This window comes from Labrus bergylta, chromosome 11 (assembly GCF_963930695.1).
Source record: "Labrus bergylta chromosome 11, fLabBer1.1, whole genome shotgun sequence".
NCBI lineage: Eukaryota > Metazoa > Chordata > Actinopteri > Labriformes > Labridae > Labrus > Labrus bergylta.
In genome coordinates this window covers 22,892,362-22,919,616 of record NC_089205.1, presented here as the reverse complement: position 1 = coordinate 22,919,616, position 27,255 = coordinate 22,892,362, and the positions used below count along the sequence as shown (strand labels likewise).

At 40.7% G+C, this 27,255-nt stretch overlaps 1 protein-coding gene across 4 annotated transcripts; it reads left to right on the top strand.

Annotated features, from left to right (window-relative positions):
* Window positions 1-392: 392 nt before the first annotated feature.
* On the top strand, window positions 393-27,095 carry stim1a (stromal interaction molecule 1a). 4 transcript variants are annotated; one of them, XM_065960057.1, is made up of 13 exons: window positions 393-586; window positions 1,298-1,436; window positions 6,339-6,469; window positions 8,959-9,073; window positions 10,638-10,749; window positions 11,161-11,276; window positions 14,494-14,671; window positions 19,695-19,872; window positions 20,667-20,834; window positions 21,097-21,197; window positions 21,318-21,547; window positions 23,403-23,814; window positions 24,230-27,095. In XM_065960057.1, exons 2-13 carry the CDS (start codon window positions 1,316-1,318, stop codon window positions 24,741-24,743), a joined length of 2,376 nt encoding a protein of 791 aa, XP_065816129.1. In that variant the 5' UTR covers window positions 393-586; window positions 1,298-1,315; the 3' UTR covers window positions 24,744-27,095. The 4 variants fall into 4 exon arrangements, with proteins under 4 accessions (XP_065816129.1, XP_020501946.2, XP_065816131.1 ...); XM_020646290.3 differs by having other exon boundaries at window positions 400-586; window positions 23,403-23,466; XM_065960059.1 differs by lacking the exon at window positions 393-586 and adding an exon at window positions 839-1,033.
* Window positions 27,096-27,255: the final 160 nt, after the last annotated feature.

Sequence of the window (27,255 nt, the reverse complement as noted above, 5' to 3'; positions counted from 1 at the left end):
CTCCTCCTCCTTCTTCTTCTTCACCTTCTGGACTGTATTTGTCTCTTTTTCTCATGTCTGTGCTTTCTTTTCAGGTTTGTCTTATATTTCGTTTTTTTTCTGGTGCCATTTTGGCCAGGCCTTGCTCGAAAAAGAGGTCATTTGATCTCAAGCAATTCTTGCCTGGTAAAAATAATGGTTACATGAGAAAAAAATAAATAAATCTAGCATTATTCTAGTTACAGGCGCTGCAATGACTTTAACAATCCGCTAGATGACACACTATCCAGTACTTTGAATTAGTTCAACATGCAGTACACACTCCAGGCAACAGGAGGCGACAATTTTCTGACGCAAACTCGGGATACATCGATGCAGAGCAAGACAAACCCACTGTCTCTCTCCACATTCTGCGGCTTTTTCGGATCAGTCTCGGTCGGAAGGGAAAGACACACACACACACACACACACACACACAGAGAGAGAGAGAGAGAGACTTTTTTTTTTTTATTTAAACAGGAGGTGGAGTTCGCTTTGTGCTTCAACTCTGCTGCAATGTTTACGCACAGCTGAAACCTAAACATCTGCCGTCTGTGATACATGAAGGGTAACTTTAAGTTGTTTTTTGTTGTTGTTGTTATTCATTGTTACAGCAGTGACGCTAACATCAAGCCTAGCTAAAAAAAAAAACTACAAACGTCTTGTGGTTATCTTAGTAAACACCATCGACTGCTGACTTAATGTTGCTGCGTAGAAAAGCGCGTAATTTGGCACCGACGTGACCCGATAAAAAACACGGAAGCGTAAAGTGTGAAGCGCTGCAATGTTTCCCCCTCCTTTGTCGGGTATTTCACTTCATTTCCTAGTTAGCCGAGATGTTACAGCTAGCTTGTCAGAAATCCACCTTAACAGACGCTGCTTTTACTTTTTTTTTTTTTTGTTCCTAATCGTATTATTTCCCTGCGCTGACGAGCATTTTACAAACATGCAGTGTAGAAACCTGCAGCACAGCTAATCGGACATAATACGTGATTGAAGGGATCATCAGTCAAAGGCAGGTACTAGCAAGCTAAGAACTGTGCACACCCATTCATTCAGGAAGAAGGTTGAGGAGTGAGAGCATGTGTCTGCTGTTGATCTGTATGTAAACTCTGTTTCTTGGTAGGTCCCTAAGCCGATTAATGTCGCTTCCTCCTGCTGTTCAGATGTTAGGAGACAAAGCAGCCACCAATGTTTCCCTTGTTTATTTGATTAGTTTGAATTCAGTGTCCTTAAATCCTGAGTTTTTAATCAAATGTCTTTTTGTTGTTTTTGCCAGCAAACAGCAGCAGCAGCCATGGAGTTCAACAATTTGGTGACCTTGTGGATATTTTGCTTGTGTCTCGTTGGGGAAAGTTGGACCGACAAACCAAGTTCACCGACACAGGACAGCCAGACGGTTGAAAAGGGAGTTTTAGGTGAGTAAGCAACCACGACATGAAATGGTTTTGTAGGCTCATGTTTTTTTTTGTTTTTTTAAATACTCTTTATTGAAGATTACAATACAACACACAGTTACCCCCCACACCCACCACCCACACCCACCCCAAGTGACCAGACAGTATATTCCACTAAACAGAAAGAATTAGAGAATAAAACCCTAACCCAAATGAATAATAAAAAAACAACAATAATAATTTAAAAAAAAAATAAAACAAACTTAAATATATTTAAATTTACAAAAACATAAATGTATTATATGAATTCAGAAAAATAATAACTTCCAGCCTACTGTATGTTGATAAAAGTGTAGACTAACCACGTTATGCATCCCACATGAAGGGTTATGAGAAGGGTCTTTTTCCACTCGAAAAATGATTACCCATTAAGAAATTTATTTAAAGATTTATTTTTGGGCAATTAATGGAGAGATAGGACAGTGGATAGAGTCGGAAATCAGCGAGAGAGAGAGAGTAGGGAACGACATGCGGGAAAGAGGCCACAGGTGGGATGTGAACCCGGGCCGACAGCCTCCATACACGGGGCGCGCGCACTAACCACTGCGCCACCAGCGCCCCATTTAAGAGCAGTTTTTAAGGTCTGCAGGTAAATAATCTAGAAAAGGTGACCAAGGCTTTACAAACAGCTCGTCCTTCGCTTTCAGAACAGCTTGTAATCGTTTGTGAGGGAGGGTGTTGAAAATCCAAAGCGTAATGCCGGGTGGGACATCTTTGATCCAGTTGTGCAAGCTGTATAATGTTAACATGTTTAACCACCTGTTAACTTAATCCAAGCTGACACACAATATATTACTATTGGTAGTTTAGAGTATCACTGTTGTGATGGTGCATGCACTATATGTAGCCATGCTGAGAATAGTCTGGATGACATTCTCCATTAAGCCCTGTCCTCCAACCCATCAGCCAGTCAAAGAGGGGTAATTGTTTAAATGGCTTGTTGAGCAAATGAGAATGGATTTAAGTAGTTTCTCAATCAATTAATCCAAATCAAGATGTGGAACTATTTCCAAGAGATCATAGATTGCGATCACTACTTAGTTTGTTTGAGTTAGTTAGCTGTTTATAAAAAACAATGTTAGTCCTGTTTGCATTGAAATCGTGTAAATACATCACGATACAGAGGTTGGGATTCCATATTTAGCTTGATATGCATCTTGATACTGAAAGTGAGGTGTTGTATGTGGACTTTTAATGGTGATTTAACAAGACAACACCTTTTGAATAACACGGTTCACTTTTTGGAATCAGATCAGCAGATTGTGCTTTTATATATATTTTTTTAAATCTGTCACATCCAACATCATAATCAGACTACACAACTTTAAAAAAAAACACAACTTTAAATGTAAACTATTGATTGAGAATCGATAGTGTATTCAAGAAGCCATACAGTATCACAACACATAATGTTCCATTACTCAAGTGTATTCATATTTTGTAACACTATTGGTCCCACATTTGTTGGATGTAATGTGTGTGTGTGTCACTAAAATGCTCAACTGCAATCTAGTGGAGGGATTTGTGTGTTAAAGGTAATAAGGGCATCTCATAACAGTATACTCATGCAGTGCCTCGTGCACTTTGAGCTGAAGCCTTCATTTCCAGTATAAACATGTTGAGTGACTTTTAAAAGCTACTTTTGATAGAATACGTCAACTTACAAGATATATTCCATACCTGTGATCATCTCATGCCTTATTCCATGAAGAGATTTCACATGAATGGAATTTGATTTATGGGACCCCAAAATGGATTGTAAGCTATGAAACCTGAATCTACAAGGGGCGAGTATGAGCAGGTTAAGGTAAACTGTCTCTCAGCTTTTTTTTTATAACGTGTACCAACAGCAAAAACGTGGGAAAGACACAATACTACCAACCTGTTAGTGATCTCTAGTAAAAACAAAAAAAAAAACAGCTGAAATGCGGGGTTAAACAAGAACTGCTGTGACAAGTCTCTCACACACCTTTTGCATCTGAAGCACATTTTTCTAAAATGTGTCACATGCCCCAAGAGGCCAGCGTGTGAGAAAATATTACTGACAGTGATTCTCAAAGCTTGAGAGGGATTCTGAATACCTGGTAGGACATAGTAACTGCTGCCGTAATAAAGTGACAAAGTCATGGAGTGTGTTCTTTGTCTACACGCTGGCACTCAGAATGACTTGCGTAACAGGAGTTATTTAAAAAAAGAAAAAAAAGGCAGGCCGACTGGTATGTAAATACCTTATCTAGTGTCTCCGGAGGTTTGCAAGCCAAATGAAAGAGAGGGACAGTTTTGGGTTTGTGAGAGTGCTCCAGGTGGTAGGCTCAACTAGGTTAACTGTCGTTCTTTGTTTAACCCCCCCTGGTGAGTGTGTGAGAGTGAAAGAGAGTAAGTGCATGTGTGCTATGTGGATTTGCAGGTTCTCTGCAGATGAGCGCTTGCACACTGTGGCTCAAAAATTAACTTTGCAACACCCGGAAGTTCATGCTATGCATCCAGTCTTCCTACTTCTGCTTTGGTGGTTTCAGGTAGAGGAATGCACGGCTTATGTGCCACCTACCAAATAATCCACAGACACATTCATGGAAACAGTGACTGCTGCAGTGATTCATTTGCGACACGGTTAACCCCCTGTTTTGTCTCTAACTGTTTATCCAACCTGTCGTAACATGTGGTTGTAGGGATTAAACAATGTGTTGGTAGGATGCGTCGGTCAGTGGGAGGGGAAATTATGCTGCAAATGCCAGCACAAGAAAAAAACAAAATGCTTGAAGTTGATTAAGCACTTGTGTGTGGGTGACAATAATGAACAAAGAAGCATTAACAGTTGAGGAGGACCTGAGCTCAGCCATATATGAAAGGATATGTTGAATGTTGTTCTGAGGATCACTCAGGCAACCAAAACAAACGAAAAAAAGACAGAACCACAGTCAAGCTTTTTAAACTGCAGTGCATCAATATAACGGTTCAGTCCAAATTCTTATGCAGGGTGACACTATTTTGTTTCTAAACACCAAACCAAAGATGGGCAAGCTTATTTAGAATGGTTGCAAAGAAGCCTCTACCCTGTCACAACACTTCCTCTTTTGTGGTTCTAAAGCAATAAAGTACACACAGAAACATACTGTATGCTTCTTCTATAGTTTAATTCAAACCTCACTGAGATTACAAATTTCTAAATTGACAGAAGTATCAAGGCTAAGGTAGCAGCAGCACAGAGACCTCCGAGGTTATATAAGAGGGAAATGAATAAAATATACACTAAGGAAGAAATCAACGGCCGTGTTCTTGTGAAGTCACTGCAGCCGTGCGGTTTGAATTTCTGCAGTATCTGTGATCTGTAACACAGATATCTCTGATCCCTCAGGAAGGAGAAGGAACACACAGGGCAGACAGACTCAATTAGATAACTTTTGCCAAATTGCTTTACATTCATCATGGAACCTGAATTTATGATTTATATTCACTTCATTATGAGCTCCACAACCTGAACTCCTTATTGATGCCTGACAGTGAAATGTATATATAAATGGTGATAAACGATCTTTGAACTATAGGTCCTAATCTATAGAAGCAAAATTGATAATAGATTTCTTAGTTAGAATGAAAGCTACCGTAATAATGATTAAAAGTGAATTTGCCTCGTGACATTACCTGTTTTTGACCAACAAAGTAGTTCTGACATTTTTGGTATCTGTGGCCTCTTTGTAACACACTCATAATGAATAAAAGGTCTTATATAAAGAAGTCTTTGTCTTCCGCTAAGGAATTTTGCAGTTTGGTTGTCTTAACAAGGCAGACGTCGAGCGAGAGCAATCCAACTGGGACTTCTGACTTGGAAATCTGACTTTTCTGCAAAGAGCATTTAAGTAAAAAAAAAAAAAGTATGTATGCCTTTTATTAGAGAGAGAGAGACGGGACAGTAGAGTCAGAAATCGGGGGGGGGAGGGGGGGAGGCGGCGGTGGCATGCAGGAAAGGAGCCACAGGCTGGATTGGAACCCATGCTGCCCGCTTGGAGGATTACAGCCTCTGTCCATACGGCACGCACTAACCAATATGACACCGCCTCCCCCAGCATAAAAGGTTTAAGGCCAGGGAACTTTTGTGTGAGGAAATATATTGAAGCATTTGGTTGAGTGAGAACTAAAGGGACTCTTTCAATGCTTGGTAACAACTCACACATTTCCATATATAATATACCTTTCAGTCTTACAGGAAGGACCAGTAGCAGACTCTTCCAACATAATACATTAAATTCAAACTATGGCTACACAGCTGTTGCTTTTTATGGCTAATAAAAAAACAAAAAAGGGAGGGGGAAATGTCAACTGAATAGGTGTATGACGATGTCTGGAGTTAAATAAATTCAATGGATGATGGTTTCATTGTTTGGTTAGGGCAACATTTTTTTTTTTAAGTCGCATCATTGTTAACAGAGAGCAGTGTAACAGCAGGCTGCTGCACACAAAGTCTCAATGTGACCGTGTATGAAGTAAGCAGAGGAGGGTGGTGGTGATGAGGTCATGATCTGGACAATGGCACAGTCAATTGGGCCAAACATGAAAGGCGAGTTCGGTTATTGTTCAGGTTGTTTTGATGACAAAGAAGAACAATACTGATATAAACTACAAAGAATCAGACATGAGTAGTAAAGACATGCGTTTAGCTGTGGACAATTGCGACTCATTGTCAACATTGAAAATGAAAATGTACCTCCTTGTTATCTTAAACACTGAATGAACACATTTGATCTCCGTTCTCTGAATGTAACATCCTCGTCTTTAGCTGTCTTGTCTTGGATGGATCTGAGGTCACCAACAAGTGTCAGAGTTTCCGTTGAACACCATCTTGACAAGATCCTGTCTCTTCTGCAGATTTTTGTCTCATCGACGAGCCACTGTGCAGAGACGAGAACGCCCTTCTCAGCTTCGAAGCCATTCGCAATATCCACAAGCAGATGGATGATGACGCAAACGGCAATGTAGACGTGTCAGAGACAGACGGCGTAAGTACCAGCCTACGTATTTAATCATTTTACCCAAGCTTTGATCTGGGGGTGGGGGTCGTATGGCCACAGAAGTGGTCTTCATTCAGTCAGAAGAGGCTTACAGGTATCATTGTCATTATCCTCTGTTGTCATCTGACTTGTCCCAGGATTGGCTAAGATGGCCAGTTAATCATAACCCTGTAATGACCTTAACTCACTCTAAGTAACTGCAGGATAGTCCTGTTTATGCTCCAGTCGCCTTTTTTTACTGAAGAGTTTGTCAAATAATTAACCTTGTTCACAAGATGTTTGGTTGTAAGTGGGATGAATGTTGCAGACATGGAAGTTGACATGGTACAAACAAAGATTAACAAAGGCTGTAAGCGTTGCTTTAATCCCACTATGTTTTTATAATCAGCTGAAAAAGTAGCTTTACTAGCTTTACGTTTCAATACAGTGATTAAAGAACCATATACACAAGTATAGCTTATCTCCTTCCACAGCTGTGTGATGCTCATCTGGAGTCATGTTTGTTGCTTCTCAGACTTTACTAATGACTTTAAGTCGCTGCATATGGTCCATTTTAGTTTCTATCCAGAGCTCTAGTCTAAACTACACGTTGAGGCCTCCTCTCCTCTGGAGCCTCGTGTTGCTCTGTTCAGACGATGGCGTGTGTTTAAGTCCTGACTATATCAGGCAGCCTCACCACTGCAGCTACTCTGCCTTTTTAGAAGAGGCATTTTCATGTAAATACCTTTAAGGCAGAGGATCAAGTGGAGTACAGTGAGCACTCACATCTGGAGTGGCTCTGAGCCTTGAAATGGAAAGCTCTAAATGATTAAGAGTTCTTCTTCATCACAGCAGCCCTGCTTCCCGTTATCACGCAGTGGTTAAATAACCAGGATTACTCATGTCTTTATGCTTAAGATCAAAGTCTGCATCTGGCTTCCAAGTTGAAGCGTCGGGCCTTGGCTACATTATGGAGGTCTTCCTTATATTCCAAATGCATATGTATTTTCAGGAGCATGATATTTCACCTGCAGCAGAGACCTTCTTTTCTCCTTGTAGTGAAATCCTCCCACACCTCTCTATCAAGAAAGAAAGGCTTCATGTGTTGCATGAGTTGGCTTTAGTGGGAGTGCAAGAACCTGTGTAGGTTTTTTTTTTAACCTAATGTCTGAGTAGCCTACATTATAGTGGGCAACCAGGAGAGTGGTAACTTTGGCCAGTAGCTGACCATTACCACTCCAGTGGGGGCGGGGAGTTAAATTAAATCAAAGATACCAAAATAAAATCCAGAGACCTTTATATTGTTTCCACTGATTCATTAAGAACATATTAAGTTCATTTAGGGATTTAAAAAAAAAAAATCTTCAGCCGGTTAGAATTCATTCTTTCTCAGTCACTACTAGATACATGTTAACGTTGAAAGAAACATGTATGTGTCATTGATGCCCTTTCATGGCATCTAATTCAGTAAGACCGATAATATCAAAAACGTTTAAAACCCACTGATTCTACTGAGTGTTTCCACTCTCGCTGGTATGACGATGTTGCTTTTATCTTTCATTGTTGAAGTCCAGATTTAAGCCTCAGTTTAGTAGTGTGTTAAGACAAATTTTTGATACTGCGATACATTTTGATAACATTTGTTTTTAACAGTATAAACTCTTATATAATAATGATCTGTACTATCAAAGCTTATAAAAAAAAAAAATCAGTCATATAATTCAGAAAAAGCTGCGGACATAATTGTGCTGTTAAGACGGTGTGTGTGTGAGTCTGCCTGCATTTTATGGTAATAAAAGCAAGTAGCAACCCAATATTGGATGCCTGGGACTTGTATTATTGTTGCCGTGTTATAATAGATAATCTTCACATCAAAGTGTCCTGAGGTTTTGAATGACATAAAACCCATCCCATATGATTTTCTCTTACCTGTGTGGTTTTGTTATTGACACAGTGGAAGTTCTGTACTGCTTCAGGTTATTGAATAGTTACTGAGAAATCACAGAACGCTTCGTTGAGATGTTTACTGTGTGGTTTTTTTTTTTTCATGCTTCTTGACTGTTAGTGAAGCAAATACACCAATTAGCCTAAGGGATTGCTTTTTCTTTCTTTGGGGATTCACACAGACTGAAGTAGGGAAACGGGTCATAATGCTAACAAAACAATCACTTAACAGCAAATTTCATGCACGTGGTGTAAAAAACATGGTGTTCTTCCTCCAAATATTCACACATTTCCATCAACCGACCCCCAGTCGGATCTACTTGTTTAGAATGTCGACATTTGGAAAGGTCTGATAAATATTTAATTCCTGATTAAGGTGATACATTTAAGATCCCACATTGCAGTAACTATTCTTACTAAAGGTCTGCATGCTGAGACTGAGTTAGTTAAGAAGCTAGAAATGCAGGAAATGCAAGATAGGAGGCCGGCTTTTGTGAGTTAAACCTTGGGCAAAATGGATTTTTTTTCAAACCAATATCCTTGTCTTCCGGCAGTTCCTGAGAGAGGATTTAAACTACCATGACCCCAAGGCCAAGCATAACAGCTTCCATGGGGACGACCAGTTCATCAGTGTGGAGGACTTGTGGAATGCATGGAAGGGCTCTGAAGGTACTGCTTTGAGACATCTTTGTTCCCCATGAAGGCCTGCAGTGACCCAACAAACACGCCTTTCTTTCAGTGTTTTTTTTCAAAGTTTTATTTTTTAAATCCGAGTGTTGGGACTGTGAATATTGTTTTGCATGCTGTGTTTCACCTTGATGTGCTCTGCCTGTTGTGACTCTTTTGATAGTTTGTTATTTTCAGAGAAATTCTCCTTGTGATTTGTATTATCAGATAGACTATAATGTGTACATGCACTATTTAATGAATTATGAAATATTTCCCTGTGTCTAAAAGTCTGTTGCACACATTCCCCCTGCTTGACCCTCTTACACAACCAACAAAGAACGTAGTCGAGTTTATCAGAGTGCTTGTTAAGCAAAGTGCAGTGAACCCATCAGCTCCAAACAGTGGCAGACTAGATATCCTTGAAGCTGTCGTCACAAATTCACCAACATGTTCTCACCTCCTGCTGCCTATCTGTGTGGCTGGGCTATCATGTACTCTCTGAGAGCTCTTTTCATGTGCTGCATCTGGCACTCGTGTCTTCTCACACATTTTCCTCCAGCTACCCCGTCTTACTTTTTCTTTTTCTTTTTTTTTTTTTTCTTTTTTTGCCACGAGTACTGGCTAACCCTGCATTGCAGATCCTTGACAAGGCTCTGGAGGTTCTAAGCCAGAAAACAGGGTTTTTTTTTTCTCATCCAAGAGAGCAACACAGACATCCCACACTGTAAACTGTCTGCAAGGAGCTGGGGAGCATATTTTCATCACCCTGTTATTACAGAGCACAAGACCCTGTATGTCATCAGAGGCCCATTTTTTTATGTGTAAAGCTGTTGATCAAGTAAAGCTAAAAAGTTTCATGATGGTGACACGTTTTTTTAAATTCTGTGCTTTTTGAGTGAACACAGATGAAGTTAATGGTAACTCATAGCTTTCATTTTGTTGCACAGTGTAAGTAAAAGTTAGTTTCTAATTACAAATCATATTCAATACTTGGTTTCAGATTTGTATAGAAAGCCTCAGCTGACCGTAGACATCTGCATTCACTTAGTGCCTTCCCTCAGGATGCTCTGCTTGGCCTGTAGCGCAGCCATCTTCAGCTCTCGCTGGTTTCTGTGGCTTTTCTGCCTTCTGTCTGTTCAGCTGATCATGTGTTTCACTTGGTGAAGAACGGAGGTCGACTGCCTTCTTCCTTGACCCCAAGAAAGACTTCTTATTTGCCTTTTACTTTATTCATTGAATGGGCTCACTGTGGTGATATTGCAAAAAGACAGGTCTTCATGCCTTTTTCTGATTCAGTGGAATTAACCGATGTGCTTCAAGGGTTAAGAACCTCGCTTTAGTGAAAATGAGTCCTGTAAGAGGAACATACACCCATCAGTGAGTCACACTCTAAAGAGCACAACACTGAATATCTTTGAACTATTACTCTCTCACTTCAGTGCTTGTAATATAAACACTTCTGTTTCCATTAAGACTTATTAATAGTGATTTCTGCAGGTATTTGATGACTGAGAATGAATCAGTGCTGTAACCATGTTTATTTTTTATTTTCTCTTCCTTTCAGTGTATAATTGGACAGTGGATGAGGTGGTGGAATGGCTCATCACATACGTGGAACTTCCACAATATGTGGAAGCATTTCGCAAGATGAATTTTAACGGCAGTGCCATGTCAAGGTAAGGGATATCATCACTTTTCTAATCCCCCGAAAACACTACATTTCAAACCATGCTAGATCAATAAAACTGTTGTGGCTTATATAAGGCTGGCAGTTTTGTTTAGAAATATAAATTGAATGCAAAGTTCACTCAAAACAAAAGTGGCGGGGGGAATAATCAGGGAATAATGTAAGCACATATAATTTACTTGATTGAACTTCAGTTGTGCCAGTTATTCAAAAATAACTTTCGACTTTTCAAATTAGCGAAATGAGTTTGTAAAATAAAACTGAGTGTTTTCAATCTTTTTATGTTGGATTCATAGATTTGCTCATATTACTCGCTGCTGTGAATGGATTACACCCTTGTTTTTTTTTTTTTCTTCCGTCCTTGTTCTCCCAAAGTGACTGTGAGTCTGTTCTCTCTCAGGCTCGCCATAAAGAACGCCACCCTGACTCTCTCAATCCTGAAGATCCTGGATCGCAGCCATGTGCAAAAGTTGCAGCTCAAAGCTTTGGACACTGTTTTATTTGGAGCACCTCTGAGTATGTGACTTTTTTTTTTTTCTTTCTTTCTTTCACTTTGTTCAAAAATTCCCTAAGCAGCTCAGACTCTCGCTCTCATTCATAAAACATCAGTTATGTGTTGCAGTGTCTTCAACACATTGACGAGACATGTCTGTCTGTCTGTCTGTTTCATCCTAGTCCATTTACCCAGCATGTTTTTTTTTTCTTCTTTAAACGTCCACAGTCTCCGGAGCAAAGATTGGTTCTTAAATCATTTTCTTTAGCAGTCTGTCATACTACTATAGATTTCAGTCGTCTCTTTTTCATTAAGATACTGATCTCGTTGCAGAGTTTCAATGACACGGAGGTAGTTTGGCTCTGACAACACTTTGAACGTACCGTTCCAAATGACAGGCATTGCTTTGTCTGTGCATTTGTGGCACACCCACATCTTTCACCCAACCGGTTCCCTTCCACATAACTGCTAATAAGAAAGGCATTAAGCAACTTCCAAATAAGTGACTCACCACACCCCATGGACCTCCCTCTCATAAAAAAAAAAAAATAGTCCTAGCTAGAACTCAATCACTTGAACAGCTGTTTTTTTTTTTCTTTCTGTGAAACATCTGGAAAGTTTTGAGTTCTTCTTAACAGCCTACCACATTTACCAACATCCTGCTTTCATCATTCATCAGCTAGTTCCCCCTGACATACTATGCTGTGGTCAGGTTAAGTTTGCTTTCTTTATAATAGCCACTGGCTTAGCTGACTTATCAATGTACTCACTATAGCAAGCAACCTCAGATATAAAGGTGGAAGTCTGTTCTCATACTGTATCAGTTTCAGGGATTGAAGAAGCGAGCTGAAGGTTAGAGCACACTGCTCTGTATTCCAGACACACCCCTCTGCGCACTGAGACAAATAAACAGACCACTCATCTTCTCTGTCTCCTGTATCACTGCTCTGTTGCACTTGTGCAGCTACAGATTGTAATCCATCAGGGTTTTTTCCTCTTTTCTTGTTGTCTTTACTTCAGGGGGTTTGTAAAATCACAGATGCGCAATGAATGGGTTTTTGCTCAGCTGTCACTTCTTCTTTTGCGTAACATCAGTTTGCATTTCCTACACACGCTCCCAGAATGACAGCCAGATTTATTTTCATAACATAAACAACATCAACATAGAAGCTTGAAGGTTGCGAAGGTTGAATTCTGACATTATCTGAAACAAGTCGGGATAATTCGACACTTGTTGAAAGATGTTTACCTCAGGCATTAATGGTGCGCTAAAACCGCCTCGACCTGAAGTGTACCTCTTTATCTATCGCGGAAACACTCAGATAATTGAAGTGCAGGGGTCATATTTAAAGCAGGACGGCTGCTTGGGAGAGCAGATGTTTGCTGATCAAGAGCAGAAAATATAATGAACCTTCATAGAAAGCAGGCGTTTGCATTGAGAAGAAGAAGTGTGTCGCGGCCTGTGTCTGGCATGTGTCATTGTGGATGTGTTTTGTTCGAGTCACACCAAAGGAAGACATTAGCGAGCGTTGTCTGGCTTTGACAGCCTCTCAAAGCCAGGGTCTCCCACTAGTAGTCCAGTTTTCTTTTTATAGCAGCAGCACTTGAAGTCACATCTCACAATGGGTCGATTCTAAGCTAGTGGACAGTTGTGTAATGATTTGCACAGGCACAATTGAGTCCTGTTATTTCCACCTTTTGTGGTTAATTAACTGTCACTTTGTGCTCTCTGGGTGGTTTTTCAGAGAAGCAGGGAGGGCTCGCTGTATGTTACTAACACATGACATTAAAAAAAAGACTCTGCAGATGACAGAAGGCAAGCTGTGTTTCCTGTTTGGACAGATAGTGGTGTAAGCATTAGGACGTTATTTTACTTAATCTTAGAGATAATGTGAAGTACTCCCTTTACTCAGGAACAATGCAGACACATGTCCTTTCAATATTGTGACCTCATTCCGAGAAGTAGTGTTCTTGTTGGTACAACGTCAACGATCCAGGAAAACACTTGCACGTTAAGTGTTACTGTAGCCTTCTTATTGTACTTATTGAGTGAATCGAGATAAAAACACGAGCAGCGGCTTACAGCTGATTTTTTTTTTTTTTTTTAGTTCCTCACTTCTGGTACATTCTTGAACACAATAGCCGGCATGGCTGGTCCAACTTCCTTGACTCTAATAATCCCCTGTTTGCACTGGACTTTATAAGCAAAGTCTACAAGAATAAACACAGTGCTTATGAAAGATCATTAAGCAAAAGCTAGAGTCTTAGTATTAAGCTGTTTCACCACAGAGAGAGAGAGAGAGTTCATGTGGGGAGAAATGTTGTGTGAAATGTAGATACACAGAGTTGTTTGACTTTCCTGTAACGAAAGAGAAGACAGGGGTAGAGATGTAAGAACAATGGGATGATGAAATCTAAAGGGAAATATACCTTTTTTTTATTGTTTTTCTCTTCTTTTTCTCCTAATTTTACTTCCTCTTTGTGTCACACCAGGAAGTAGAAGTCAGGCTTTTGACACCTCTTTCCTGCACACACCCGTTTACAGGTTAACAAGAAAAACGTGCTTCTTTGTCTCGTAGCTTGCAAGGCAGAAATCCAGGCAGTGTTTTTTTGAATTTCTGCATGACATCCTGATTCCTCAAATGTCAAATGGACTTCATTAAACCCAGGCTTCTGTTGGAAGAAGTCTTCTTTGTTGAAGTCCTCCTCACTGTAATAGTCGATCTGAATCTGAGCTTTTTTTTTTACAAATGGCTGCTATCAAGCTGCTGTGACTTTTATAGCTCCGTGTCCCCAACAATAACACCGTGAGAGCATACTAATACTTCAGATGAACGGCAGCTAGGATTTGATTTATAGCTCTGCATGTGTATCTAAATGTCCTAGCTGCCATGGTTTGGTTTTCTGTGCATGTTTGTTAGCATTGGTAACCAGGCAGAAATAGGCCATTAAGCTGGCTTTATAGTGGTCTTTAGCAGCAGCACCCTCTCACCGCAAACTGAACTTGTGTGCTTCTGGCTTTTCTATTTGTGTCACTTGCAGTATGAGTAGGTTGTGTTCATGCACAAGCTTTACACCACATCCTTGTGAAGTTTGCTCATTTTTAGACGGCTTAATTTATGATCTTGGGAACATATGTCCGAGCTGAAATGCAAACCCCCCCCCCCCCCCCCTCCTGCTTCCATGAGTCTGTCCTATGGTTACTAAAATCTAACTTCTCTTCCTTGTTTTTGTTTTCAGTCAATCGACACAACCACTTGAAGGACTTCATGCTGGTTGTGTCAATAGTCATAGGCATGGGGGGCTGCTGGTTTGCCTACATCCAAAACCGCTACTCTAAGGATCACATGAAAAAGATGATGGGGGACCTGGAGGGCCTGCAGAGAGCTGAGCAGAGTCTACATGATCTACAACAAAAGTGAGGCTTTTTTTCTCACCGCACACACACACAGCTTTGTTATAAGCAATAAACACTGTGTTAAGGACATAAAACATTTTTGATTTATAACAATCATCATTCACACTGACATCAGGCAGGGTTGGCCTGGTAATCCTGCTTCTGTTTATTGCATGTGGATTGAATTATTCCTCACACGTATCTTGCTTGTTTTTTGTTTGGCCTTGAACAATAACTAAATGTTTTTTTTAAAAGTTGTTCTTTTTGTGCCCGGACACTCTGTAGCGTACACTGAAAGTCTTCAAACGTATTTATCACCATCAACTGAGATTAGTTTTTCATACACGCTAACAACTTAAAAATTAGATGATGGTCTATCCAACAGTGTCAGTCCTTATTTATTCAGTCTTTGATGTGTAAAATGGTGTCCATGTTCATCATACCCAAAGGTTAAAGTTTGATTTCACAAAAGTGCATTTCTTTTGGCACTAGCTGAAGCAGGCAGTCAGAGGAATTCAAGTCGGCTATGTCATATCTGCGTAGTAAAATCACTGACAGGAGACTAATTGCTAAGAATTTCAACATAGTGGTTTTGAATCCTATGTATAGCCCCAGAGTAATAACTCAACTAAGTCATACCCTTCACTGGGTTGCGTGTACAGAGCCACATTGTTCTAAAATGAGAAGTGAAAAACTGTTGAGTAATGAGAGACTCAAGGAGCTACGCTGTGATTCATTGGACAGACCTTTAGACAAATAGCCTTACATGAGCTAACTTAAATGAGTCACATGTGAACTAAATTTAACCACTGAAGGAGATGCAAGACCTTTTTTATAAGGATTGATATAATATTGATGAACTTTGGGGCGGCTGTGGCTCAGTGGTAAAGTCAACAACTCTCAACTAGAATGTCGGGGGTTCGATCCACAGCTCCTGCAGCCACATGTTGGTGTGTTCTTAGGCAAGGCACTTAACCCCAAGTTTTCCCAAGTTTAGTTGTGTTTTCATGGATTAGCTAATACTGATGGGCTCTTTACTTAGAAGCCTTTACCATCAGTGTATGCAGTCAGAAGACAACAAAAAAAAAACACTGTACAAGCTCAAGTCTATTTACCAATAGTTCAATGACAACTTGTCAATCAGGCGTTGTCATTTGTAGTTTAGTTATCTTTTTTATTAAGTTAGAAGCTGCAACATTGACTGAAGGATCTGCTGCAACAAAACATTGCACTCACCATCTAACTTCCAGGTTGACTTTTTTTTCCAGATGTTTTCCAATCATAATGTACTTCAAAATGTAAATGCAAATATTTTTTGGACAGTTACCAATAAGCTAGCCGTTCTAAATTGTTGTATTCATAAGTCTTAGTTTTACTCAACAGAAACAGACAGGCAGTGATATTAGTAGCCATCGTGGCCGCATTCCATTATTGAGTGCGGTGGGGACTGGCCGGCTCCAAGAATTTCCATAAACTCTGCCGGCAGCTTACTTATCTTCCGTCATGAGGCTCCAATGCATGTGGTAAAGACATGTTTGTTTGGCTTTAGTAAATTAATGGAGTTTGATGGGAATCAGAGTATTTCTGGTAGCATTGGCTGCAGTACTTCACTCTGCATCTTTAACTAAACCCTATATAATACTTATTCTTGATTTGGGAACAATTTTCTTTCCAGCACAAACCATAGATGGAAGTAATGAAGATATAGTCTCAGTCTGTTTGATGCAATGTGTAGCTCAGTGAAGGTTGACATTTAAGTGCTGCTTCCTCTCGGTGAGGAGAACCAGCTAAGGTGGTTTGTCCGCAGGTACATTTGCCCCTTGACATCAACCTCTCACTGTGGGGGAACGAGTTGGAGCAGTTCAACATTTGCTGGTGTTGGTTAATATATTTGTCCCAATTATGTTGGAATTTATGATCTCAGTGACTCCCGCAGTAAAGCGATTATTAAACTGACTGAATTATTGCACATGTTTTGTTCTCGCATGTGATCTGGAATATCAGGTTATTGCTGCCTCAGTGATTGAATGTTCAACATTTATTGGTGGTGTCTGGAGGCTAAATTAAGGATTATAACACAAATCATACTATTTTGATCCTGTAATGCTTGGAATGTGCTTTTAAGTTTGCGCCGTCTCGTCTTTATTCCTTTAAAGGATACTCAAACATAGCTTCCACTCAGACTCAGGACAGGTTTTATTTTATTTATTTATTTATTTTTTGACAGTTGGTGGTCAACGTGAGCATGTCACGGTTTGAAACATATTTTTTGTTTGTAATCTCTCACAAAGTTGATTTAGACCTGGCAGATTGCACATAGATAACAAAGAGTGGTCAAAGTGCAAAGTGTTCATCTTTGGGGATTTCTTGTATTATGCGACAATAAACCGGGGAGAGGCCTGCCAGAGTGAGGAGGAACAGTGACGGGCGTTTTCGCATGACTTCATGGCATTACTGTCCTGATGCTTTAGGACAGTGAATAGGGAGAAGTGGCAGGATCAAAAACTTTCAGTGTATTTTAAAGCCCTTATTCCCACTATGAAATGATCTTTGTTTCAGCTGGATGTTTAGGAGACACCAGCTTGAAACTTGAGCTGATCCTCTCTGATGAGGAAGAAAACCTCACTGCACTTAGTTTTGATGTTTGTGTCAACCTCAGGTTCTTTATTCTTTGAACAAAGCTTATTTTTAAGCCACTGTAGTATCTCTGTTAGGACGTTTGTGTACATATTATACAATCTACTATCTAATCTAAAATATAAAGTGCACGTGTTTATCAGTAGAGTGCAAAAGGGAGACAAACGTACTTTTGTTGGATTTGCTTGTGAAATAACAACCAAAAGTGTGATGGATCGTCAGTGGGGACAAACTACCGAGTTCAAACTTGTCCCTTGATAAACTGCCAGGTCAGCCTTCTGATGCCTCCGTGGCTTTCTACTTGGATCAGCTGTGAACACACACCTGCCACTGCTGGCTTTGAAGTGGGCTCTCACTTTTTCTTGCTAAGCTAATTGCTCATGTCTTGTTCTCTTGTGCAGAAAAAAAAAACAGAGGGATTTATCTACTGCAATTCATTAATGTGCAGCCACCAGTCTGTGCAGGATAAGCACAGTGTGAGAGCAGGCAAAGCAGTTGTCTTGTTTGTCATGTTGAAGAAAATTTCCCGAAAGGCGTTGTCATCTTAAAATGACTATAACAAGGGTTTGCAGAAGATGCTGTTTTAATCTCTTGTATTCATTATCAAATGACAATGTTAAGCAAAATTCAGCTGGGACTATTCCTCTGCTGCCAAAGACACAAAGCACATGATGGTGAATCTTAGACACAATAGTGTTCAGTGTTAAACTCTCTTGTATCAGATTCCCTGGCATGTGTTACATCCTGGACTACCAAGCACCATGGCTGTAGGAAAGTATATCATGTAATATTGTCAGTCAGTGTGACATGCAAGCAGAGGTTTTATCTCATACGGTGCATTTTTTATTTTTTTTTTGGAGCTGAGAGAGAGAGAGAGAGAGAGAGAGAGAGAGAGGTATGTCCTCTGTCTGTGGCCATGCCTTTCTTCCTGATCCCTGCTGCCAGCTGCTCTCTTTCCATACCTTCAAGCAGATCCTGTGATGGTATCAAGTAGCCGTGCCAAGCCACGTCCCCTGTTGGGAGACAGTGGGAGGAGGCTTTGACTGGAGCTGGATTTCCTGGATGCCTTTTACAGCACTGTTTGACCCAGCCTCCACCTCACTGGTTGGAGATGGTGAAAAGCATGACTGCTTAACTTGTCAGCTCCAGTGCGAATTCACTCACATTTGGATTGGGGCGTGGCATGCACACAGACATCCTTCATAGGGCTGGTGACTTGGACAATAACAGAACTCGTGATAGGCATTAGAAAGCTCATTCTTTTTCCACAACAACAATTGTGTAGAATGAAGAGGGATGAATACAAATGTATAAATATTAGATAGATAGGTAATGATAATGATTTACCTTCTTCACCTTCTCCTGCAAAGTCTGCAGAGTGCAGAGACAGTGTGTCTGCGTCCTCAGAGCCCTGCAATGCAGGTCAGGGAAATAGCATTAAGCAACCTCTCTCTGGGCATTGTAGCTCTGCCAGTGCTTTCGAATCTTAGCAAGAGATCGTCACAGGTCAGGGTCGAAAGCATTAGCAGGACTGCCCACCACCCGCATTTTCCATAGCAAGCTCTGGAGCTCGTCTTTCATTTCTCTGCTGTTGTGTTCATCCTGGAAGGAGAGCAGCACTTCTCTTTAGTGAGGGAAATAAAGAACGTCTTCCTGCCCTTCATTGTCTAGAACCTTCATACTTTCATAGCTGGTCTTTTTTTTTAAGAGTCTCGGTAATAAACTAAGTAGTCCAGCAAGGGACTGTTCAGACTAAGTTGTGTTGTCATGTTAGTATTATCACCTGAGAGTCTCACTGCTGATTAGCTTAACACACCAAATGTACCAATCTTTTTTCTTTGTAAAATACACGTTACATGTCAAATACACTTTGAAGGTGAAGGGGAGGTTTACTTCGGTCTAAATTAAAAATACAGTTACTTAAATTAAAAATACAGTTACTTAAAATGTATGTGTCAGATTATTACATCATGGGTGACAAGCCCGTCTTTTAAAAGTAGGCTTTTCTTAAGGCTAGTTTAAAAATATCCCACATACAAAGCTACATGTTAGTCCTGGAGCATTGGACACCAACACTGTACTGTTCTAAAGTTACACACTGGCAGCTGTTCCCATTCTGGGCTCTGCTGCTTCTGATGTCAGTTTATTGTGAGTTGCTCAGCAGCTGACCGTTTCTCTTAGCTTTCTGCATGTTAGCCATTGTTTCCGGTCATGCATGACTGATGCAAGTCCTACATACCACACATACTTGATTACACATCATGCCTGCCCACAGATAATACCACAGGCCCCTACTATGCTACACTTTCTGTTTTGGCCTTTTTAAGCCCTCAAGGATTTTTTTTTCTTCCCTTTTCAAACCCAAATACAACTTTTTTTTTTTTTTTTTCCCTCTCATTGTTTCCAGGCTGCAGATCGCTCAGGAGGAGCACCGTACAGTAGAAGTGGAGAAGGTCAACCTTGAGCAGAAGCTGAGGGATGAGATCAACGCAGCCAAGCAGGAGGCCCAACGCCTGCGAGAGCTGCGAGAGGGCACAGAAAATGAACTGAGTCGCCAAAAGTATGCTGAAGAAGAGCTGGATCAGGTACCTGCGTATTAAGAAAACATGATTCAAACACAAAGTTGTCAGAAAATGTGCAACTTAAGCCCCTCCAAAAAGCGCAGAGTCTAAGAGAATAGTGTCTCATGAAGTTCCAAGGTGTTATCTGCACAGTATGTTTAAGTCTACCAGATTCACACTTGCTATAGTATAAATACACCCACCAAAGTCTTTGTCCATTAGAAATATTGGCAGTAGCAGCACAGCTCAGCCCACACAAGTAAGCAAAACACATGAGTATTTGTTTGAGGGACTATCACAGTGATCTTACTCAGACACCTCTATTACAGTTTGTTTTTCATTCTGCATCACAGGGATAAATAGGAAACCTGGAAGGCTTTCAGAGTCAGTATAGTCACGAGACACTTTGAGTTTCATGCTCAGATACCAGGAGCAAACAGACAGGAGGCGAGTTTCGAGGTCACTCCTTTACTACAAACATGGATTTTTAGTCAGGCCTCAGTTTTGAAACATGTTGAATTGGCGAGTGTCTGTATTTGTAATGTGCTGAATTAAAACAGTTAAAGGGAGTTGAGGGTTTTTGGAAAATTATAAATAAAATAAAAAACCCTTTAGGCAACAAGAGCATATTCTTGTCCATTTATTTAACTAGTTATGCAATGTGGTTGCAATTCTCAGATTTTTCAAATGTCCTTATTAAAAGAATCGGAAAATGTTTCAAATCAAATACTAATTCCTTATACTATGGATTCAGTGTTTTGAAATGCATGGTTGTGTGCATTTTACCCATCAATGTGTTATCTAATGTTTGGTTGCAGGTGCGCATGGCGTTGAAGAAAGCAGAAAAGGAGTTGGAGTCCCGCAGCAGCTGGTCACCACCAGAGTCTCTCCAGAAGTGGCTGCAGCTCACCCACGAGGTGGAGGTGCAGTACTACAACATCAAGAAGCAAAATGCTGAACGGCAGCTCCTGGTGGCCAAAGAAGGGGTGAGCACTTCAAGGCAAACCTAAGAGCTGATGTCGTTACCTCAATCGTAGAGCAGTCTGTGCTCTATGATTATAGTCTGATTTCTAACAAAGCTTCTTGAGAATCGATCAACAGTATAAAGTCTATAATGTATGACTAATTGAAATAAATTGGGTTTAAATCTCAATTTCCAATGCAAAATTGAAATAAGAAGCAAATATTTAAAGCAGCTTAATAATGAAATATTAGGATTAAATGTTTGTTTTTTGTTTTTTTTCACAGGCTGAAAAGATAAAGAAAAAGAGAAACACTCTCTTTGGGACCTTCCATGTGGCTCACAGCTCCTCCCTGGATGATGTGGACCACAAAATACTGGCAGCAAAGTAAGACAAAGACTGTAATAGTAGAATAACCTTAGCAGAACTTATGGAAACCGGTATAAGCTGCGTTTCATTTGGGAATGTGATTTCAAACTCCCCTCTCCTTCTCTTTTTTTTTAATAGACAAGCCCTGGGCGAGGTGACGGCTGCTCTGCGGGAGAGGCTTCATCGCTGGCAGCAGATAGAGATCCTCACCGGTTTCACCATCGTTAACAACCCTGGCCTTCCTTCTCTGGCCTCGAGCCTCAACCTCGATGCCAGCTTCATGGGCGGCAGAGCCACACCTCAGCACTTCATCATGTCGGACGACATGGACGACTTGGACGAGGATATCATGCCTGGAACTCTGCAATGTAAGAGTTCATCCGAATCTATCGGCTCTTATGTGGGAAATAGCAAACGAACCCCTAAACACTCCAAGACCCTGCTGGGAAAAACCAAAAGTCAGCCCACATGAGAATTTGGACCTTTTTGTATCATTGTTATCTGAATTTGTTCTTGTGTCCTCTCTGGTTTTGGTGAGGGTCAACCTTCTGTGTGATTCATTGAATGAGCGTTGTTTTACATGTATATTGTGTATCATGTAAATTCACATAATTGTCTTGTTCCTTTAAGCACAACTCCAGCCGATGCCTTTTGTTGATCATGCTCATTTTGGATAAAAGTGTTCACTTGATTGACGAGCTATTATGGAGGCTGAAGACTTCTGTGACTCTTCTCTGGAAATTGAACTGTGAAGGAAAATATATTTCTTAATGAGAACATGTTCTTGTGCTGACCTATTTTTAGTGGTTGTGTCCTAATCTGTACTACAGACCTTTAGAATCTGCTGCAAACAAAGGAAACTCATAGTGAGTCAGTGTACAGTCAGTGACCTATTCTAAACATTATTTAGGTTAATTATGACATCTACGGAAGATCCCAGAGGCAAGGGAGAGAAAAATCTGGCGATCAATTTTACTGGTATTTATTGTTTCCCTCTTTTTGTTTTTGACTTAAGGACAGGCTTCTTCTATTATTTAAAAAAATATATAATATTCAGACACTTACAAAGATAATTCAGGGGGATTCATTTTTTCTTATACATATTGACTTCATAAACAAAGGTGAGCAAACACATATTAGACTCAGAAAATGGATCAACATACTTTTTTTTAAATATCATCTAATAGGGCTTCTCTACAGGAACATCAAAATGTACACCCACTGTATGCTCAGAAACAGTCATTTTCTTATATCTGGAGGACTTTTAAGGTTAACATTGTTCCATAGGGTATGAAATCCAACAACATTCTCCTGACAGTAATGCTCTGTAGCCTTTCTCTTTTAGACTTCATATTTGACTTCATCATATTGTAATACTTGACCTATGTTTGGGTTTGACCGACTTCAGGTTAAAGTTTCACTGCAGAATCCTTTTCCGACTGCAATAGTAAGTTTTTAAATTCAGATTAATTGCACTCCCTAACTCACTCCCCTCTCTCCCTGCACTGCCTCCCTGGCATTTGGCTTCCACTGCCGTCTCATTGGCCGAACTACAGACGGCGCCCGATTGTTGGAACGGCGAGCCAGCGACCTGTGGTTCATCGGTTCAGACAGTCGGCACATGTGGAAATATTCTGGTTGGCCACTTGTATATGCCCCAGTTCAGTCCTCCGTTTGACTTCCCTTTCTTTTCCCTTGACTTCAAACCACACACAGCTGTAACATTTTTGTTGCTGCTGTTGACAGTATGCTGCAGATGGACAGAGGACAGAACTGCGTTCACACCTGACCCCGCTGTAAATGCTTGCTTGCCATCCTCCTCTAAACCTTGTCACCACCCAGTGCATCCCCATCTACCTTTCCAAAGTACTTCCACTTTTTTTTTTTAAAGGGCACTTCCTTTCCCAAATAGAGTAATTATGGCTTAAAAATGTTTATTGATTTCATCTTGATATTGAGTTGTTAACACCCGCACTGTTTTCTCCTTTTGTTTAATGTCATATTTTCCTCGATAGCAGAACAGATAAAACAGGATTGTTGGGTTTATAATTTAATTAAGTGTAAATGCTGAATTTATCCTTCAGGCTATTTAATATTCAAAGGTTAAAGTCAAGAATCTCACCCCCAGCACCTTAATATCTTTCCACAATCTCCCTACTGGTCTCCCCCTTTTCCCTCAAACCTTGAGTCTTTATTGATAATGTTGTTGTTTTGTCCCCACAGCTCCCAGTATGATGTCCCTGCGTCAACGCCACATTGACCCTCAGCTGGCCATGGGCTCCCAGAGGTTGGTAGACAGTTGCCTATTGAGGCAGCAGGGAGAGGGATCCCCATACCTATCCAGGTCTAGGGCCACCCTCAGACAGTCCCGCAGCCAGTCGTTCGGGCAGCTGGATTGTCTCCCTCTGCCTCCTCTGTCCTCGGCTGTGTCTCACCCCTCCATCATCTCCGCCTCCAGCCTAAACCCTCAGTCGCTGTCCTCCTTGTCCTCCTCTTCCTTTTGCTTACCCAGTTCTGTGGGTGGCGCTTCAGCCCCTCATTCTTCCCATTTTTATCATACTTCTTTCCAGCCCTTGGAGCCCATTCCTGATTTCACCTTCTCAGATGCCTCCAAAGCACACAGTGACAGCTATGGGTACTCGTCTCTTTCCAATTTCTCCACACACATCGCATGTGCGTGGGGTGATCATTTTTCTGCCAACTGCTTTTGTTTCTTTTTTTGACACATGTATCACAACCACCTTCTTTATCATTTTCCCTCCCATTTCTTTTTGTCATGTAATAATTATAATAATAATTCCACTTTGCATCCCAGCTGATGAGACTTTAAGAGAATTTATGCATCTACACCTTTTGACAACTCTCCATGTTCCTGTTGTTATTTGCCTGCGCGACTAACAAGTGTGGAGTTCCAGTGCCCCGGCTGTTCCCAGCGTGTCCTTGGCTTTGTAGGCATAGTGTAGATAAACCCTAGCATGCAAGGCTTCAGCTGTTTGGGTTTGTTTTTATCTCTCATTTCCTCTGACTTTGTTTTTTTCCCCCTCCCTCAGGGACCTGAATCGCTCTGACTCCGACTCCTCCCTGTCCCTGTCCCAAGTTGGTGATCGGCTATCTGCCTACAGCTCCAAAGGCCACCTGATCAAACCCACCACTCTCATGCATGGCCTGTCCAGCCGTGCAGAAGATACCATCTCTCTCCACGCTCACACCCCTAACGGAGGAAACCGAATTCCCGAGGCCAGTCCAGCAGAGCCGAGTCCCGACAGCCCAATACTCATGAAGGAAGTGTACGGCATGAAGGAGTCACCCAGCCTGGGGGAAATCAACAGCCTGACAGAGTCGTCCCGCTCCCTCAGCCCCAACTCTACTGAACCTGACACGCCGTCGCCCACAGGAGGAGGACAACCAGGGGTCGTAGGGGCAAAGGGTGGCAGTCGCATCCCGCAGCTGTCCTCCAAGAAAAGTCCCCTGGAGGAGGACAGTGGCTCTACAGGAGAAGACACAGATTCCACTGCCAGCCGCAAGAAACACACCTTCAAGATCTTCAAGAAGCAGAGGAAATAAGGGCTACATGGACTACAGGCTTTAAAGCTGTTGGACTGAATTCCTCCGATTGTTTTTTGAAAACAAGTTTGTGGTCAAATGACGGCGCACTTTGTTGCCGTTGCATCTTTTCCTGTAGGTACAAAACCTACTATGAGGATGGAGACTGTGGGGGGAAACACCAGTTGTTCAGTTTTATCTGCTTATTTGGTCATCGTTGAATATATGGGGAATAGGTAGGTTTGTATATTGGAATGTAAAGTATTATTTATTCTGCAGGAAGTTAGTGCCAGTCTCAAAGGGAAATGTGTCTCCCAGTTGGTTTTCCTTTCTTGTTCTATGATCTATAACATTTTGCATGTCTTCACTTTTGTTTGACTGTTACTCGAATGCTCTTGGTGTTGGCTTGGTTCTTGTCGCTAGCCTGCTTTGACAACACTTAATGTTTTGTTAATTACTACCTAACCACCCCGCTTACAAAACCCAAAGTGAATGCGCGCACCTTTTATTTTCATTGAGTAATTTGTTTTTATTGATGGTGATACGTTTTTTCTGTCTTGTGTTGTCTTTGTCTTCTTGGCAGAGCTGATGACACATCAAGTAAATCCTCCAACAGAAGAGTTGTAGTAGAAAGCTTTTCTTTAAATTCTACTTGGAGTTTCAAAAGTGTTGAACAGAGCACGGCAAAAACAGCTACTTGGCAATATCTATATTCTTCAGACAACGGGGATTAAACAGGCTTAATAATAGCGTACAACCTTTTGAACTTGAATGACATCGAGCTTTTAATCGAGTTGGACAAGAGGTAAATCTCCTCCGAGTTAATTAAGGACCTAGAAGATCGCAGCTTTAGACCTTATGCTTTAGTTTCAAGAGTTTAAGTTGAGTGCATGTGGGCATGAGAGAGTGAGAGAAATATGCTGTTATGTAGCTTTTTAATAAAATGTCAAAAAGTTTAACCTTATTTTGACGCAGCTCCACTAAAGCAGGATGTGAACAGATATCAGGGTGAAATTGTCCATGTGTTATACAAGAACCCTTTTAATATAAGGCAGCAATGATACCAAACATATACATACCAAATTTAAATACCAGAGACTGCAAGACAAATACACTTAATGTTGTTTTAGTAACTTTAAAATTTAGATGATAGAACATTAGAATGGTGTATACCATAAAGAGCTTTCTATGAATCAAAGAGCTAAACAGAAAACATCTGGAGTGCATTTTTATTCACAACTATCAAAGAAAAACCAAATATGTTTGGATATGACAAATTCCACTCTAAATTAATATGAAGTCGTCTAAAAGACCTTTCACTTAAATGTTTCTTTATTGAATTGGGTGCAGAATTAGCGTCGACTCTGGCTGCTGCTGTTGTATGTCTTACTGTATTGTTTCTGATTCTGTGATTGTTCAGGAAGGAAATAAGGAACTCCTCGGCAGTGAGTAAGCATGGACTGAGTGCTGGTAAGGGCTATAGTTACAGGGCAACAAGTCTTGCTCTGTGTTAGATAAAAGTTTCTTTATGTAATCCATCTTTTATGGAAGATTCAGTTCGACAAGTTGTGGAAGCAGAAGTCACAGTGCCTCTGTATTTGTAGTGTGTCCGGTCCTTTGAGCCCCTTACACACAGAACACAAACAACCATGATATACAGTCTGTAATGTATATTCTGGGTTTGAACACTGAATGTCCAAGGGTATTGTTGCTGTAACCGTACAATCAGCACAGTATGTTTACATTTGTTACAGATAATTACTATCCTCCGATTACATTGTGCCAGTTTTAATATTGACCGCTTCGTACGAGCACAGAACTATGCATCAGTAGTTGTAGGTGATTTTTAAAGTAGAAGAGACGTCAGGACATGTAGGGCGTTCCTGACCGATGAACAACCAAAAGTGCTGCAAAAGACACAGAGGGCATCTCCCCCAGCCTCATAATGTAACAGGTGGTTTGGATTAAGATGTGTTTCAATACTTTATTTTAGCAACCAGTTAAAAAATATATATATATCAATTTCCTACTGGTCCTTTTTTATGGTGTCATTTGTACCTCTTTTGCACGACAGAGCTGTATATGAATTGCACCGTCTGAATGTGCGCTTGTGTGCGTCTGTCTGCTCCCAGGAAAATGCACTGTCATGTTGATGCATGTCAACTGCTGTAACGAAACCTATATTGGGTTAAAAGAGAGGATCAGCTTAAACTCTTTACTTCCCCCCCCCATCTCCCTTTTTTGCTTTTGGCTTCTATTTATGAAAACCTGCAGTATATTTGTACAGAGAAAATGATCATTTTTGCATCTTACGTGATGATCTCGACTTTTATGGCACTCCTGCATGATAGCAATAAACTATTTTGAATGAAAGATGAGTTGATTATTTCACTGATACCACACTGCATGCAACACACCATCTTAAACTTTCATTTTCATTTGTAGACTTGCAGAGAAGTTTGTTCTCTTTAGTGTAATTACAATTTCACTGAAGTTTAATTCAGATGAAAGGTAGAATCAGGCTTATTGACGT